Below are 18,864 nucleotides of genomic sequence, written 5' to 3'. Positions count from 1 at the left end.
GACACCTGTGCTGCCCAAACTTGATCTTTTGTTAATGACAATTAATGCTGAATTAAAAACTAACTAGGTTAGTGCTGGACCAATGTTACCCGACTTCGTTTCAACGACTGCTGAAGTCAAACAAAGTTGCTGAAAAACTAAAGAGTTGAACTTGAGTTGATTTGATTTCGACAACTTGAACTGAGATAATGTGACTGTCGTTTTGTGCTTACTATTACCACTGACAAAAACAAATTCCATTTTTTTTGTTTGTTTTACGATTGCTAAATTTAAATAGATAAATTTAATATAGGGCAGTTATGAAGCTGTGTACAAGCACAGATTTTCTTTCAAGCTGAAAATAAAAATCGACTTTTATTGAATACTGCATTTTCGTTATTTTCGCCAGATTGATTTGGAACAGTCTAACTAAACATAGCCACTGAGTTTGTTCGCACAAAGCAAGCGTGTTGGAAAGATTATGCACTTTAACATAGATATTATTACAAAGATTATCAAGTAGAACTGTTAAGTGTACAAAATCAGACAGATTCACACCACGTTCGTCTGCTCTAGAGTGTATTTGGACAGAGATCTCACATGCTTGTCTTAGCGGTTGAAGCGTCGACCCAGCCACGCAGGTCTGGCCATGCGTGTCCAGACTTTCTACCAACCTGCACAAAAGCTGACTCTGCACTTCGAGCTCTGCCACCTTGATTACAGTAGAAATCCTGGAACCATGTCATCCTATACCGATTTGCAGTGTCAATTAGCTTATGGGTAAAAACGTCTCAGTGTTTTGTAAAAATCATATCCATATGAGGTGAGACCATATTTTTTAGTATATTTATATGGCACCTTCTGCAATGGAGGTTTTATCTACAGTATTGCTACTGTTACTTATCTCCAAAATATTATGTCATAGCGATGTACAATGAATCTAAAATTTAATTCAGTAAAGAAACCTGTTAAGCCAGATACAGTATTATAGTTGTTTCTTTGGAGTTAAAGGTTATATCAAAACTTGAGATTTAATGGACTGTCTGCACCATATTTATTGCAGTAAATTACTGACAGACGTGGTGTAATTAACTTCATAAAATAGATATGCTTGAGTGCTGGAAGATGGCTCTATCCGAACTTGGGAGCCTCTACCGAGCAGGATGAACCCTCCCCCCGTGAGGGGAGGGGGGCGTGCTAGGGGGAGGGGGGCTCGGGCAGGCAGCTGTTCCTCTGAGCTCGTCCGTCGACAAGCAGGGAGAACCTCCCGGTCGTGTGCCAAACAGGTCACTAGGAGTGACTCTTACAATGTGAAAGAGACTCAGAGACAAGAAAAGCTGCAGTGAAGCGCTGTTGCACACATTTAAATCACACAAACAACAAACAAAACACTGGAACACAAACAGACACAAGGGCCAAAATAAAGTGTCAAACAAAACAAAACAACACTATATTAGTTAGGCTGGAGATTCGCCTCCACTACAGATACTAACACACAAGTCACCAAACTCCCTCCACCAGCCAAAGCATTTCTCCTTCTTTATACATGTCGCCACTCCCCAATTGGCACCCATTGCCTAATTGGGGAATGGCCACACTTGTGATTGCTGGCAGGGACAGATTTAACCCCATCCCTGCCAAACTTTAATTCTCACACACCCACTATTTACAGCAGTGGGGCTTCTGCTCTGCCACACCCCATTTAATAACTTCACCTCCTCCTACTATTTCCCTGACTGATTTAACACCCCCAGACACACAACACAAAGTCCAAGGTTTAACACCAGATCTGGGCATTCTTTCCATTCAGTACTCAATGGATGGAGGTAATGAATAAGGCAGATTTTTTAAAAAGCTTTCAGCTCAGTCCCAATTGCAGATGAAAGGCAATAGTGGTAGACACCAATGTACAGCAGCAGCACAAATGACAAGCACCAACAGAGAAGTGTTTATTTACCCAAAGTAAATGCTGCAGTTGTCCTTCTTTTCTCTTTCGTACAGAATGAATGCGGTTCCTGTGTCTCTGCTTATTAGGGGGCAGAGCGTAACAATTTGCCTCAAAAGTGGTGCATGTTGCAAGTTCAGTCTGTATTCATTCTTAATTTATCTCTTTCCTGAGAAGGGGGCTTTGTTTTGCTTACCTGGTTCCGGTTTTCCCAAAAGCACAAGGCAATGCCATCTTGTGACAGGAAGGGATTGTAGCAAACTGTAAAAACTACAGGAATGTAAAAGATAGAAAATTCTAAATAATAAACTACTTTTTAAAATAAAGTAGTATGTCCAGCATCTGTACTTCAGTAAACTAGTAGAAGTGTTTATCACACTGCTGTACAGTGTACAGGGAAATGGGAAACAACTTGCGATGGTGGAAAACATATTTTAAAAAATCAGTATAAAGTAGTATATAAAATTGATTTTAAATTAATTGAATGTGACCCAGCTGAGACTCTAATTTTGTAAGTGTTTGATCTGTTCCCAGTCTTACTGTGTGACTCAATATCACAGGTGGAGCAGGACACTAAAGCTTACAGTAGAACCTAGAATGGATACAGAAAATGGAAACCTGACTGAAGGGAAAGCAATAACAAACAGCAAGCATACCCCACAAGATACTTCTTGTAAAGCAAGTTTTTTATTTGACAATAATAAACAAGCCAAAAATAGCTGAGGTCCTTTACTCTGTACAACCAATTGCTTCCCATGGTAGTTCTATAATGTGCAGTTCTGAAAGAAGCAGGGGTGGAACTTTCTCAGCTGTACTGTATCCAGCAGCTACTGTACCAGAATATATCCACAGGCCCAATACAAACTGGCTGGTCCTTCAATTGCTCCACTCCCCAATACCAGATCCTGGTACATTTTTCTTGATTTGTTTTTGATACACAAATACAAGTAAGAATAATATGAAACCCTGCAAAATAATTCTAATTAATCCTGTATAACATATACATTTAAAAACATGAATTAACATTGACACCCCCAGCTGCTGCTTAGAAGCTATGATTTTATATATAGTTTTATTATACATATAAATGGCAAAAGAGAAATCAAAAATACACATTACTCAGAATCTCCTGATAAGATACTAATACGTTGGGCCTGATTCCTCAGGTGTTTTATTCGTTTGTTTGTTTTATAAATTGTAGTCCCTTTAATTAACTGTAGGATCAGTTTCACTTTTCCCAGCATCATTGTGCAGTTGAACTAATAATGTTTTGCATCACCTAGAATTTTAGGACTGATATATCATTTTAAAAAAGACTATGTGAACATAATTTAGATCTTATATTTAACATCATGTAATCAAAGAAACTACAAAATGATATCTCAAAAGTCTACTGGAAGCCATAGTAATACATGTTACATTTCAAATTTTTCAATTGTCAGTTTTTCGTTACGTATATGGGACAACTACAAAGCAGTATGTAATTCAAATATGTTAACGTAACAATATTCAGCAGGTTTCATGCGACTTTATGAAGTAAAATTAGTTAATTCTACGGGGTGATGCATAACTTTTGGCCATAGCTATACATCTGGGGCAACTGTGAAAAAGGCACTCAACCTAACTAACCTGATCCAAAAAAAACACACATAGCAAATAGATCCCCCCCCCCCCCCCTGACCAACTATACACATACACACACACACATATAATGAAAATATTACTGATATGATGAAAAACAAAGACTACAGGCTAAGTGACTATGATTAACAGATTTTGGGGCATTTATTCCCAGATCAGCAAAATTATTTGTAAACAGATTAATCTGGAGTACAGCACCACTAGAAATCACAAAGAGAGTCTGTGGCCTAAAAAACGGCATTGTTTCAAAATGTTTTAAACACTGCTAAATTCAGTTAAAAACAAAACAAAGATTGTCCCTTACTGTAAGCCATTCACAGTGATAATACTACAGCTATGGCCAAAAGTTTTGCATCGCCTCGAATTTTAGGACCAATAACGTAACATTTTTCATAAGGTTTCATTCAACTTTATGAAGCAAAATTAGTTAAAATTCTATAGGAGGGGTGAAAATTTTTGGCCACAGCTGTATAGCTTTGTGAGTCTTGACTCTTATTTCAGTCTAATCCCGCCTGAAGTTTTATATTGCAGTGAATCTAATACTGTAAAAAACTATGAAAAAAAGGCAGATTCTGTGTCTTCACTGAACAATAAGGCCATATATATTTACAGAAATATTGAGTTAAATTCTACTTTTATAAAATAAATGATGTTAAATAAGCCAATTATATTTTGCAAACATTTCATGACTATCAAATGTGATTGATCATACCTTTCATAGGGGATTGCAATTGATTAGATTTCCTGGTGAATCACCCTTTGGCTGCATTGGGTTACTTTCTGTAAATCTAGGATTAGATCTGATGTACTTTGATGCATGGTACAGTTCTTCAGAACAATCTCTCAGTGTTCTTTAGCATGTTCTAACATATAATTTTACAAACCTGTTTATCCAAAATACTACTGTATACGTTTCATACAATACATACAAAAATGAAATACAATTAAAAAAAATTAAAAAATCACAATTGGCATTTCTCATTAGCATTACAATTTTTGTAGCAGACATACAGAACACAGTATAAGACATACTTATGGATAATTTCTCATTCTGAAGGGAAAACCTACAGTAGTAAACTAACAAGCACATTAGTGCGCAGTACTCCATGCTGTAAACACTCAACAATTAGGTGTTAGATACAGAATCTCCTGCTAAGGGTTCTGTTGTGGTTTTAAATCGATTTAACAATTCAAGCATGTTGCAAACAGATTTTACATCTGGAATGGGTTCCACGAACATTAACAGTGTTTACATGCACAAGTCATGACAGTTTTCCTCATGACCTGTTTGCCGTACTTTTCAGGAAATGGGTTTTTTCCGTACCAATGCAGATTACTCAATCCAGTCATTTAGGGGAGGGGATATTTAAATGTCCGTGTCTGCTTACTAAGTAGGAATAGAACGACTCTGAGTATCGTGAGGAGAGCTTTGTGCGCTGCCATGAAGATAAAAACATTTAACAAGAGAAATGAATCCACGTGTTGTCGTGCACATTCTGAATTACACTGCACATTAGCTATTTGTTTGTCTGGTTACCTTTCCAGCACACACACACAATTATATAAAACATACTTATTAAAACATTTTCTACTTAGAATTTTTACTTGTGTGTGTGTTTGTGGAACATCTATAAATTACATTTCATTAACACTAGAACCGCCTTTTACAATACATGTTTTTATTTTGAATATAACCTACAATATAAATATATATATATATATATATATATATATATATATATATATATATATATATATATATATATATATATATATATATACACACACACACATATATATATATATATATATACACACACACACACACGCCTGCTGTTATCTCTACTGGACCTGGCAGCCATCAATTCCTTCGTTTTGTACAAGGTAGGAGAGATTGCATCTTGAAGCCACATCGCTTCAGCAGAAACACTTCGATCAGAAAACTGCAAAGCTGAAGGCTGAAGCAGCTCAAGCTGGATTCTGTGCTGTGAGCGACGCAGACGCAGGATAAATCATGTTACTTTATTTTTAGATTGAAAAGTGCTTTTGCTTTTACAGTTGTGTATGTGCATATACCTGTTTACACACTAATTTATTTTGAAATATTTATTAGTTTTTCATTTTTTGAAGTAGTACTTTATATGTGGTAAGTTAGAAAATAAACCTTTCTATGTTTAATTGTTCATTTAAATACGTTATTTTGGCTCTGCAGATGTTTGCGATAGTTTGTCTTTCATTTTAATATTGATGTTTAAAATGTATCGTTGGCAGGTACAAGTATAACTGTGGTAGTTCTAGTGTTGAAGTAGTCCATAAATGTAGAGTGTGTGTGTGTTGGGGGGGTGTCAATGTTTTGTACGGCCTTTCTGCTGAAGATTACGTGAGATAAAGTCAGAAGAACGGGATCTTGACTGCTGAAATCTCATGAGCCACAAGCACGATTCCTGCTCTGGTTTACATGGGTTTTTACGGCTATTTTTATCATGAGAAAGCGATTGACCCTGCCCTTAAAGTCGTGCTGCCAAAAGGACGTCCGTTTGCTGTTTCACGATGTATTCGTGTGACAACGTCACACAGTCATGACTGTTTTACAGGACTGTGTGTTCCACTGTGTGAAATTGCAAACAAACTGCCCACTTCATAGTAAATGTGCAATATGGGCAATTTTCCCACTGTGAAAAATACACTAACCTATGTTTTACATCACAAACACAGCCAATAGACAAGCAATCAAACATTGAACCAATCGTGGGACTCCCCTCCAGTACTCTGACAAAGATTTATTGCCTTTAATAAAGCCCATATTTTGTGTTTTAAAATGAATAGGTTTTTTTTTTTTTTTTTTTTTTAATGGCACTTATAATAGACTGATGTGCTCTTCTTGCTATAACTTACTTTCAATGCCTTGTTGAACACCAGTGCTTCTATGAAAATGATACATGGATGCAATAATCCTATCCTATTTGGCAAAGGTTCCGAGCCATAAAATCAATAAAATTTAAATAATAATAATAAATTATATAAAACATGTTAGACCATGTATTGTTGCACCAGGTTTACTAAGCTTTTGCTCCAGTGAAAGGATTTGCACTTCTCATTACTCCTAAAAAGGCAGAACTAAAAAACGATGAGTGAAAAACTATGGTTGATTTCACAGAATCTGAATTGCACTAAATTTTGGGCTGTCTCAAGTGAAATTATTATATCAAATTAGGAAGGTCCTGCCCATCCCTGTGAGATTTATTTGTAAATATCACCCATCATTATGATTAGCAAATTAATGACAGGACATTGCCTGCTAGGTGGTGCAACCTCTGGAACATTGGAGTAAAAGCGTTTGAATTCTGGTCCCTTGTTCCTTGCTCATCTGTTTTTCGGACCCTGCAGAGGTATATGATTCAAGCCCTAGTTTAGTACAAGAAATTAGTATTCAGTGTAATCACTTCCGCTGTTCTGTATTGTACTGTACAAATTGCTGAAGACATATTGACGAAATTCCCAAATTAAATGAGAAATCCATTATCCTTAACCTCACTACATTACTACAGGAGTACTTTACCATCTAGGCTGAAACCGTCATGAATCATACCTGCCCACGGGTATTAGGTCAGTTGGATTTTCAGGTATTGAAGGACAACTCTCCCGCTATCATGTACAAAGTGTTGTCATTCGGGTAAAATAGTCAAAAATAAAAAGGAGTTGGTTATTTGGTTCTGCAGCTTCCTTCAGCTGTGAGCAGCACATTCAGACTCCAGAGGTGCAGAGGAAGGTATCCATCAGTTTGCTGGTAGTGTGGATAACCTTCTGCCTGTATTATAAAGTCATATACATATGTTTATCCATTTCAAAGTACCTGCTGTACATGGTAATAAGAAGAGCAGGTCAGTATAAGGTAGCAACTAGGACCGAGTCAGCAACAAGCAGGTGAATTTACCCAAGTTTTAAATAAGAGGGGAGATCAGTTAGGTAAGTGACCATGATCCCTCTCCCCCAAATACAAAATCAGCTTCAGCTTTTAATGTATTGATATGGAAATCGGCCAGGGGGGTGATGTACAAGCAGACAGCATTGTAGTACAGATGTAATGTAGAAAAGGCATTGCAGAGAACACTACAAGAAGGGAAGATAGATCGGTGCATATACTAGACAAACCCATACCCATGCTGCAAACTGTGTACCCTCAAACTCACAATTTACACATTCTATTGCTAAAATATAAATCAAGTATATTAAAAAAGTTAATAGGGTACTTGTCTGTAGGTCACCTGCCACTGGTTTGCTATCAATCCAGGATATTAGATTTAAAAAAAAAAAATAGCAGATAAACTGCTACAGAGTTCATTGTAATCTCAAAGCTGTGGCAAAGTATTGCTTTGAGAACGTACAATTGGGAAGAATATATGCATTTAAAAAAATACACAGATAATTCTGCAAGTTTCTTTGTAAATCATTATTGCTATTATTATTATTATTATTATTATGGTCAACATTTCAGTAGCATGAAGTGGAGTTTGTCAGTATTGTGTACACAGAACAGCAGCATTATTTTTTGCTTTTGAAAAGTCCCAGCTTGAGTTTGCCAATCTTTGACTCCTTGTTGCCGTCTGTTTTCCCATCCTCCTCAGAGCCACAGTCAGTCCCAGATTTGGGTGCTTCCTCCTTGTTCTTGTAGAAGACCTCGAACCGGCTGTAGACCCTCTTCTCCTTGCGCATGCTGTCCATCTTCTTGATAAGCTTGTCCCGCTCCTCCGGGTTGGTCTGAGGCTTCTGAAACCGGCTCTTGGTCAGGTAGCTTTCAGCCCCGCGGACAGATCGAGGATTGTTCTCAGAGTTAGAACCATCACTGGACTCTTCTGTATTGTTGTTGGAAGCCTGCTTGGCTATTTCTATCCTGTTCTTCTGGCTGTTGGCGGAGATCTGCTCCAGGATGACCTTGGTGTCGTCTCGGAGGTTGCTGCTGTAAAGCACGTTGGAGGTGGAGGATGTGAGCCTGTTCTGGCTGTTCTTGGGTGGGGATGACAGAGAGGACTTTTGGGTATTTTCCTCTTTGTTCTCCATAGTTTCTGGACTCTCCACCTTAGTCATCTTGGTTGAACTCTGCTCCTCGGACACTTCTGCAACTGTGGCCATGGGCGGGGGGGAAGAATGATCCTCACTGACCTTCTTATCTACTTTCTGTCCGAGGAATTCTTTGAGCTTTTGGGATCCCTTCTTTAGGAATTCTAAGGCCTTTGGATCCTGCTTGCCCTTCTCGTCCAGGAGATTCAGTGAGGTGTTGGAGCCGTGGACCTTGTTCAGTTTCTCCACAGACTCCCCCCGAGCCAAGGATGAAATGCTCTGGCTGCGGGACTTTTTCAGCTCCCTCTTCTGGGAGTCTGTAGCATCAGTAACGACTATAGTCTGCGAGGACACTTTGAGAGGAAAAGGCTTGGTTGGCTTTGCAGGTGGGGCTGGGGGTTCTGTATTAAATTCTTCAACAGCAGGTTTGACCTCGTTTTGTGTGGAATGCTGTTTGACCTCCTTGTGTGTGGAAGACTGTGGCTCTGGTGTTATAGCTGGTTTAGATACATTGCTTACAACTGCAGGCTTTTTGTTGGCAGGCTCAGGCACTTTGCTGTTTGTGTCAACAGTTGTCTTAGCTGCTTTACGTTTGGCGGCTAACTCTTTGAAAAAGGAAAGTCTGACACTGGGGTCATTCATGTTGACTATGTCCATGGTCGCTGCTGGTGCTTCACTAGGGTCTTCGCTCAGGTCTTCTGGTGGAGAAACTTTTTGTGGTTTCTCTGGCAGAGGAACCTTTTGTGGTTCGACTAGAGAAGCCTTAGTACTAGCCTTATTCTGGTCAGTCAATTGGAATTCAAAAGTCTCCCGTGCAATGGATCGTCTCTTCTCAAGAATCTCAGCAATAGTCAAAGAGGGCTTAAGCGGGTCTTTCTCCTCCTTTGACTCGCCTTTTGACTGCTCTTTCTGGGTAAGCAATGATGAACTGTGCTGCTCCTGCTTGGATGAACTGAAGATCAGTGAAGATCTTAACCTGGAGCTCCTCTGAAGCAGAGGGTTCAATCTATACCTTATGGATTCATGCTTTGAAAGGGTCATCTCCCCTAGCTTCTTACTCTCCGTCTCCTCGCCAGTTTCTGATGTTGACCCCGAAGCTGGAGAATCTTTCACAGTCTCTTGAACAACCGTCCTCCTGAAACGTGGGGGCTCGCTAGGCTTAAAAGTGGGCACCTTTGGAGCCTCTCTTGTGAGGAATCTAGGGACAGACGGCTCTGGACCAGTAAACAGCTCTTCTGAAGGTTGGGGGCTGTCAGTGAAGGCTTCCGGCTCTGTTATAGGCTGCTGTGCGCCCTCATCTCTGGAGTCTTCGTAAGCACTGAGGTAAGAGGATATCCTCCAATTTCTCAGCCCCTGATTCCCACTGGAATCTTGCAGCTGCCTGTTCAAGCTGGACTCGTGGAACAGCTGGTTCTGATCAGAGGGTTGCTTTTGCGTCGGTGACATCTGGCAGACGTAGGGGTGACCGATGTTTTGGCTCCTCTGAGCGGCTTGCCCTTGCCACCCTTCCCCTGAAACAAGTAGATTCTCAGAGCCATGCTTCACCTCTTTGGAAGCATTGGAAGGAACGTAATCCAGCCGGGCTTGGTAGCCACCCATGTCCTGCGGTCCCATCCTGGGCGTCTCCTGGGGGAACCTGGAGTAATCAGGAAATTCCTCCATTTGCTGGTATCCCATGCGGTTGCTCCTGATTTTCTCAAAAATACCCTGTCCCGAGCCCGGCCCCTCTTGCATGTTGTGATCGAAAGGCCTGTCGATCTGATAGACTTGTTGTCTGTGGAAGTGGCTGCTCTTGGCCTCCATTTCTTCCATGTTGTTCATTACCCTCTGCCTCATGAACTGCTTGGAGGAGGAGTAGCTCTCACGTGTCCCCTCAGCAAAGCTGTGCCTCTTGTACGCCTCCAGCTCCATATTCTTGGTCGCCATTATTGATTTGCCGGAATCCAGAAAGGAGCGCTCCATATTGAACTGCTGCGCAAACCTACTGTTGAACATCTGCATGGAGGACCCTTCCATGGTGTTGTGGAATGGGTCTTCCCGTCTGAAGTGCAGTGGCAAGTCCCGGTCCATCCTGTTGTCAAAGGAGTAAGAGGAGTGCTGGGATCCCTCCGTCTGGAGGTAATGCATGGGCTTCATGACAGGTGGAGCCCTCATATGGCTTCTGTACTGGTTAGAGTCATAGAGGCTCTCCCCAGGCATCGGCACCAGTGCGTTCTCCAGAACCAGCGGTTGGGACTGGGCAAACAGGATGCGGAACTCCTCGTCGAACGTGGCCACTAGCTCCCCCAGGAACATGTGGGCGATGCAGCGGTGGATCTTCTCAAATGACCACATGAAGCTGCAGAGGGAGAGAGAGAGGAATTGAACATTTTGAATAAGTAAAAAATCAAGCGCATTTATTTTATTTTTTTTAATAGGTTTTATAATCTGTTAAGCTCAGGCAAATAATTGAGTGACAAAGTGGAAACTAGCTCTCTGTCCATCTGCTGGAAGGTATTGATTTTTTATACCTGTAATCCATTTATGATCTGTAGTTAGAGCTCTGGGACAAGATGTGCCACTCCAGGTTTGTAACTGTGACTGGACCAAGGAGACAACAGTCAGGGGTCTGAATTATCATCAAGGGAGAAAGAGATGCCCGAGAGAGGGGGTAGAGGCCTCCATTGATCAGTACTTCTTACGAAGCTGGTAAAATCAAACGAGTGAAATCCAGTGACAGTAAGCACACCACAGTTCGTAAGATATCAGCACCCCTGTTATTGACAAGGGTAATTCCAATAGGAGTACAGCTATCGATGAAACCAATAATCCTGGTGAGCCTAGCAATATGAGCCAGCCTATTAGAAAAAGGAAACTTAATATGCACAAACCAAGGGTTAAGAGGCTAAGAGCCTCTGAGAAAATGGCTTGGCACAGAGTTGACAATAAAAAACAGAGGTTTCAGTGGAACAGTAGAAAAGAAGCGGGAAACATTTGGGGATGCCATTGATGCAAATGGGAGTGAGAGGTTTGGAGTAGAAGATAGAAAGCAATGAAAAACTAATATTCCAGGAAAGTCTAGACAGCAGCTGGAGATTGAACATCTGGTTAGAGAAAGGAGGACACTGAGGAAGCAGTGGAGGACAGCTGAAAATAAAAGTCAGAAGGAAGCCCTCATTCACTTGGAGGGAAGTTGCAGAGAGCAGACCGCCTCTGAAAGAGCTGTAAAAAGAAGGAGTGTGCAAGAACCAGCTTTATATAGATCTTTCAAATTTCTGAAGAACTTATTCATCAGCATAAAAAATTGTATATTTACAGCAACTAAGCCAGAGTTGGAGAGATACCTTGAAGAGACGCTGATCCAAGAATATCAGAGGGGAGCCTAAAAATTTCAAGGAGGCTGATGAAGGTAGTGCGGGTAAAACAGGTAGTCCCAAGGACATAGCACAGAGCATGAGTTGTCTTTATCGCCAAAGAAAAATAAATCTAGCAGCATCAGCCAATTCCATCCAATTTCCCTGTTAAATGTGGAGGGTAAGATATTTTCAGCATTGTGGCACTACGGTTGCAAACTTACCTATTGAAGAACCGCATGATCCCAGGCTTTCCAGGATGCTTGGAGCATGTCAGTGTAATCTGGTAACAGTTGGCAGTTTCTTGAAGTTGGAATCATGGCAGGTTGCACAATTTCACCACTGGACTTTACCATGGCAACAGAAGTTATACAGGGCCTCGAAATGGGTAGTGGGAGAATGGCTGGTGGCTGCCACCACTTAGAGCATACTTGGATGACCTGACCACCATGACTACAACGGTAGCCTGCACCAACTGATTACTAGGCAAACTAGCAGATAACATCAGATGGGCTTACATACAGTTCAAGCCTGCCAAGGCGAGAAGTATTTTCACCATCAAAAGCAAAGCAGTGGACACAGTGTTATAAATTGATGGCAAGGCCATTCCAACAGTGTCAGAAAGCCTGTAAAAATAATCTTGGGAGGCGGTACAATGGATATTTAAAGGACAAAGTCCGAGTTGGAGAGATGAGACAGACAGCATTGCAATGGCTGAAGAGTATCGACACTAGAACACTACCGGGAAAGCTTAGCTTGGTGCTTTCAGTTCAGTCTGTGGCCGTTTACTGTGTATGAGGTTTCCCTGTCAACAGTAGAGAGACTGAAAGCCTTGATTAGTTCATACATTAGAAAATTTGAATACCACAATGCCTAAGCAGTGTAGCATTCTATGGTAAAGGTAAACAGAGGCTGCCAGTCTCAGCACTAACTGAGGAATTCAAGTGTGCTAAGGTTTGGCTGGAAATGACATTGATGGAATCATATGACGAGTGTATAAGGGAGAAAGCATCGGTTGTGAGAACTGGGAGAAAGTATGCAGCATAGGATGCGGTGGAAGATAATTATTATTATTATTATTATTATTATTATTATTATTATTATTATTATTATTATTTAGCAGACACCTTTATCCAAAGCGACAAAGAAATTAAACAAAATATAAAAGTTACAGGCAAAAAATGCAAAGCAAACACATACATACAAAATAAATACAAGGACAATACAAAAAGATATAGAAATCGAAATGTACAAATAAGTGTTGAATAAGTTGAAGGCGGCCTTTGATATCAGTGATATCAATAGGCATGTCAAGTACAACAGGGAAGGTGGTCTTGGTCTCAGTTCGGCTCCACTGAGATGGCACAAAGCAGCTCTAGCTGAAAGGAGAAAGTTGGTAGTCACTGAAGTGCAAAAGCAGGAGAGGATGATATGTGTCAAGGCGGTGTCCCAGGGTAAGCAGGGAATATGTGTGTGATGGGAGAATGAGGAACAGTGTAAGATTACTGGCGAGACCTATGAAAAATGGAGGATCAGCTTCCTAATCAGGTCCACATATGCTGTTCTTCACTCACCGCAGAATCTGAATGTGTGGGCAGGAGAGCACTCTGCATGTCCTTTGTTTTCTTCACCGGCTACCCTGTAGCACATTTTTGCAGGATGCAAGATGGCTCTAAGCCAGGGTCGCTTCACTTGGCGTCATGCTTCACTTGGCGTCAGGGATTTGTCGCGCACTCCATGACCCTGCTTCTCAGAGATATTGGATTCAGTGGACAAGAATTGCGACGGATACTGAAGGCTCTATCCTAGCAGGTAGAGAGAAGTAGAAACTGGCACTGGTTAACCCTTTGCCGTTGGACCGTTTTAATTTCGTGCATTTCTGACGGATGACGCGCCCTGCGTTCTGTGATGTCTCACAGCAATAATAAGCCATGTGGTAATCAAACCAGTCTTTCTGAAGCTTGCTGTTGAGTAAACCTAGGCCCTAGAAACAAAAAAAAAAAAACATGTTTCCCTCTGTGTATTTTTAATGATACACTTCAAGAAAGTCAGACACATGCATCCTCCGAAATGTGTGCCATCAGCCGTCTGTTTCTTTTCACTCTGCAGGTGCGCCATGCAGCTACCTGAGACCTAAAGTGTCGGAGGACCACAAAGCTCTGGGCAACTTACAGGCAGGCGCTGGGCCAGTCTACAGGGGTCGCTGGTGCGCGGGTGAGCAGAGGACACCCTGGCCAACCTATGCCCTCCCCACCCAGTTCTGCGCTACCTCCTGAGAACTCCCGTCCACGGTCGGCAGTGGAATAGCCTGGACTCAAACTGGCGATCTCCAGGCTATATCCTGCACTCCACGCGGAGTTACCGGATGCACCACTCGGGAGCCCGTGTAAAAGACAGCTGGTTTAGAAATGATGGCTAGGGGTGTGAAAATATCATCTGTGAGCTGGTAAATGGAAAATCTCTTTAAAAAAATCATTGAACCAATCCTGATAGGTTAATCCCCTACCTGTAGTTTCCGCTCAGCACAGCTCTGCAGTCCACCAGCAGGAAACGCTCCATCACCTGGCCCTTGAATGACTTCCCAGTGCGGCAGAAATAAGTGATGCCAGCCACCGTCCGCACCCGCATGAACTGAAACACAGAGAGACGACATCAAGTCAACTGAAATACAGGCACAGGGCCAATCTTAAACAGCAGCGAGACACGCTCCCCTTCACCAAACACTATGCAACACTGTAAGAATAGACAGCAGCATTGTTGCATCACTGTTAAGTGGCTGAAGTTACTAGGTAGTTTATTACTTTACATATGCTTCAACAGTTTTGAACTGAGATATATGAGCAAGATATGTTCTGCTCTATTTATAGTTGCAGACAAAAGTATGGGCTTAACAAAAGATAATTCAAGAAAATATGTTAAATACAAACATTTCTAGCCTTGTCACACTTTTCCTCACGGTACGGCTAGTTTCACACTTGTCATTTTGTTGAGCAGAACCGAGCCGGAACCGTGAAACTTTGGCCTTACAAGATATCTGGTACTGGCTCGGGGTCAACTCGTACTGTTCAAAACAATAATAAACCAAAAGATTTCACAGGAATTTAGAAATATGGAATTAAACCACAGTGTGAAATAAATAAATAAATAAACAAAGAGGATAACAAAAAAACTAAAGATCATAGGACTAAAGCCGGTTTAGACACCAAAAAAAGTAATTATGATTTTTTTTTTTTAAATACAGTATATTAACATTGCATGTATAAAAACAAGTTGTAAAGAAAAATATCTTTAAATATGTTACGTTTAGATTTTGTTTTTAATATTTTAAATCTATTTTTCTGAAGTGTTTACTGACATTTTTCAAATACTATCTGTAATCTTTTAAAGTTATTATTATTAGTAGCAGTTAATCTAACTTTAATAATATGAAATAACATAATTTGGTTTGTATTTGCATTCAGAAACATGTGAAAAACAAATACAAACAAGAAGTTTAAAAAAAAAAATTTCACAACACTGTTTTGCGCTGCGCAGTGCTTAATTTGTGATGGGGCTTGCCAGGGCACAACCCCAGAACCTCTGGGCGTGCAGAGTCATATTCCCGGTACCTCTAATTAAAAATCTCATAAAATGTTTTCTTTTTAAATTCTCAACACAGTTGTATCAAGTCTGCTAGTTCTTGTGTGCTCTAAAGAGAGACAGTCCGCTGTCACGTTTGTAGCCTATTTTAAATTACTTTACGATTTCAACTTGAGTGCCTTTCAGTAAAGTGACACTGTATTGTCGTTTTTTATATACAAATAAGCTTACTTGATTTAAAAAACGTCATGAATGATACATGCAACCTCTTACACTACTTGGTTTGATTAAATGAGTAGTACACAACAAAATATGAAAGCTGAACATTAATTTCAACAAAGAACAACGATAACTTTTTAATGAAAAAAAATACTGTAGCCTACTTTAATAGGATCATTAGCTGGCTATTTTATATTAAACCAAAACAATAAAAAATAATAATGATCTGGTTCTCTTTTGCCTTTTTCAATCAATATCATTTCATTAATAGAGAATAAAATGTTCGTGTTGGGGTGTGTATTATTGTTTTAATTAACGTTGTCCGTCTGGTCTGGACGTCCTCTGAATGCCTTTTAAATTATTATTATTTTAATATTTAAATGCAAAACATGTATAAAGGCATTTTTTACTTATTTATTATTTGTCCTGTGGTTGCCTTTAATTAATTTTTCTGCATGTACTACTACTTTGTACATGATGTAGAATACATGAATGTAAACATCAAACACTACTATGTGTTATGATTTTGAATGTATGGTTCTTAGGGCGGTATTACTGTCATTGTTTGCGCCCCGGCACCACTTTCTTTACAAATTAAGCATTGGCACTGGTGTTTAGTCCCATATTCCTGTGAAATCTTTTGGTAGACTTTATCGCTTCAGACCGTACAACCTCGAGATCCATTCTAAAAAGAAATCCACACCACTCCTCTGTGCGCCTGTGTCCTGTGTTCCACAGTGCAGCTTTTCCTTTGAAAAGTAGTGTGGACACACTCAAGCCACGCTGGGTTGGCTTGGCTTGGCTCGACTCGGGTGTGCAAGTGTGAAAAAGTTATTATTGAACACTAGCCACCAATGAACACGACAAAAAGACCAAAATACACAATTTCTGGTAGTTTAACAAACATTCTTTATAAAAATAAAAAAGGATATAAGCAATTTCAAATATTTATTCATAGCAAAAGTACTGGCACCCCTGCTTTAGTATTTCATGTCCCTCAGACAGATTCCTTCAGCTCAGACAGCTTTTTGCAGATCAGTCCAAAGATTTCAATTAGACTGGGAGCTGGTCAAAAAAAGGCTGTTCCAAACTTATCTTCGTTTTCTTCAAGAATTCCTGACTTGACTGCAGACATGGCCACATTCATGTGATCTTCAATCATGTGAATGTCTCTAGTCGCTGAACTGCTAAAATACCCCTATATCATGAACCACTTCCATGTTTAACTCTAGGTACAAGGTATTCTTTACTGAAGATGTTTCTCTTTTTTTCTGCAAAGATACTATGGTCCATTTTTGGGGAACAGTTCTATTTAGACTCATCAGGCAAGAGAATTTTGTTGAAGAATGCTTCAGATTCCTGTCCATATTTATTGGCTAATTTAAGACGGTTTGCTTTATGAATTTTCTTTAAAAGTGGTTTGCAGTGAGGTCCACATGTATATAACTTTGTGTCCTTTGTACAATTCTTTCATGCACTATTATGTCTGATGCTTCTAAATCTTTCTTTAAGTCCTTAGCTTTTAATCTTGGATACTTTAGCTGCTCGGACTACTCTCCTACCTGCTGTACCCGTAATTTTCTTTTGCTATTATTTGTTGTGGATTTTCTATAGTTATTTTCTTTGCTACGAGTTCTTTTCTTGAACATGAATCCAACTCCTTTTTCTTGACCACCATCTGCTGTGTTGCCAAAACGGTCTTCTTCAACAGATGTTGAAAATAATTACCACTTTCTCTGGCTATTGACCGTATAATGCAGCATAATTACTATGTAATGGTTTTCAATCAATAAATATATATTTTAAATTAGTTCTATTCAATTTGTTCAAAATTAAATTCACATTGGGCCTATTTAAAGGGTTTGGTCTGCGATTCAGTACTTTTGGTGTGACGTGTTAACAACAAAGTCCGCTTGGGAAACGAACCGTACCACCTAAAGAGGGGGTCTCGGTCTGCTTGGCAAAGGCATTGGCTTTAGATTTGTAAAGCTATACATTGACTTATTTAGTACAACTTTGTGCTGCGAGACCGACAGATCGAGACGCCCACAAAACAACATTATTTCCATTTATCCAATGGCCATATAGGAAACCAAAACGTACTAAACAAGTGTCATTGCCATTGTTCTGGGTAATGTAGTTTAGAAACCAATCCTTTAACCCTTCCGCTCGGGTGAACATTCTACCTGTTTGAGGTCTGACTGACATAACGTGACTTTCAGCTTGTGTATCAGGACAAATATCTACTGAACGTACTCAATTTTTATTTAGAAATGTCTCCACAAGTGTAATTTAGCGATCTCCTACCTAAAAATTTTAACTCCGTGGTATCACTGGATTGGTTGCAGCCACAACTCTCAAGTAAGTAAGATCAGAATGAATTTTATAAATACCGTGTTTGGTTTTCATTTTACACCAAATTGTTTGATGGGTGTGTAATGTGAAGTAGTTTGCCATCAGATAGATCTGTCAACTCATCAACATCTTCTGTAAAAAAAAAAACACACATTTTCTTTCGGGTCAGTAAGCATTCTTGGTTATGTAAAGCAATGTAGTATGCTCTCCGGTAATTCTGCTCTTTAAATTCATGATATATATGGTAATCAAAACCAAAACCTAAGATACTGAAATGCTGAACCTCATAATAAAAGGTATCTTTATTGTCCTGGTGCATGAAGTCAGATGCAGTTTGAATCTTTTTAGTTTCATTATTATTTTTATTTTGCCATGTGCCATGCACAAAATTAGATGGGCTCAGTTTTGGCAAGTACGTTTGGACTGAATTACGTTTTCTTTATTTGATTTCATGAAGCAAAAATTATTATTAATCACTAATTGAATTTGTTCATCATTTTATAAAAGTAAAATCTGAAAAGTTGTATTCTATTTGTATGTGTGTGTTTTGTGGGGTGGGAAGAGGGCGAGGAGATTTTTCTAGCATTTTGTCCCTTGGACAAGAAGTTTGTTTCAAAAATTGCACACCCCTGAAACATTCATATGGATTATTTGTTTAATCATTCTGATTATGTGTTTATCACATGTTTAAATAGTAGTACTAATAGCGGATCTATTTTTTAATGTGTCTTTTTGTATATTTAACATGTGTTGAGA

General features: G+C 39.7%; 1 protein-coding gene across 1 annotated transcript in view; it reads right to left on the bottom strand.

Moving 5' to 3' along the window:
- Positions 1–6,392: 6,392 nt before the first annotated feature.
- The window catches only part of fam83hb (family with sequence similarity 83 member Hb), a 56,634-nt gene continuing 44,162 nt past the window's right edge, over positions 6,393–18,864 (bottom strand). The window contains exons 4-5 of the mRNA XM_041248181.1: positions 14,462–14,586; positions 6,393–10,961 (exon numbers count right to left, since the gene is read on the bottom strand). Of these exons, the coding sequence (XP_041104115.1) occupies positions 8,108–10,961; positions 14,462–14,586 (2,979 nt within the window). The 3' untranslated portion in view covers positions 6,393–8,107. The remainder of the gene's footprint in view (positions 10,962–14,461; positions 14,587–18,864) is intronic.

This window comes from Polyodon spathula, chromosome 4 (assembly GCF_017654505.1).
Source record: "Polyodon spathula isolate WHYD16114869_AA chromosome 4, ASM1765450v1, whole genome shotgun sequence".
NCBI classification, from domain to species: Eukaryota; Metazoa; Chordata; class Actinopteri; order Acipenseriformes; family Polyodontidae; genus Polyodon; species Polyodon spathula.
This window is presented reverse-complemented; position numbering and strand designations above follow the sequence as displayed.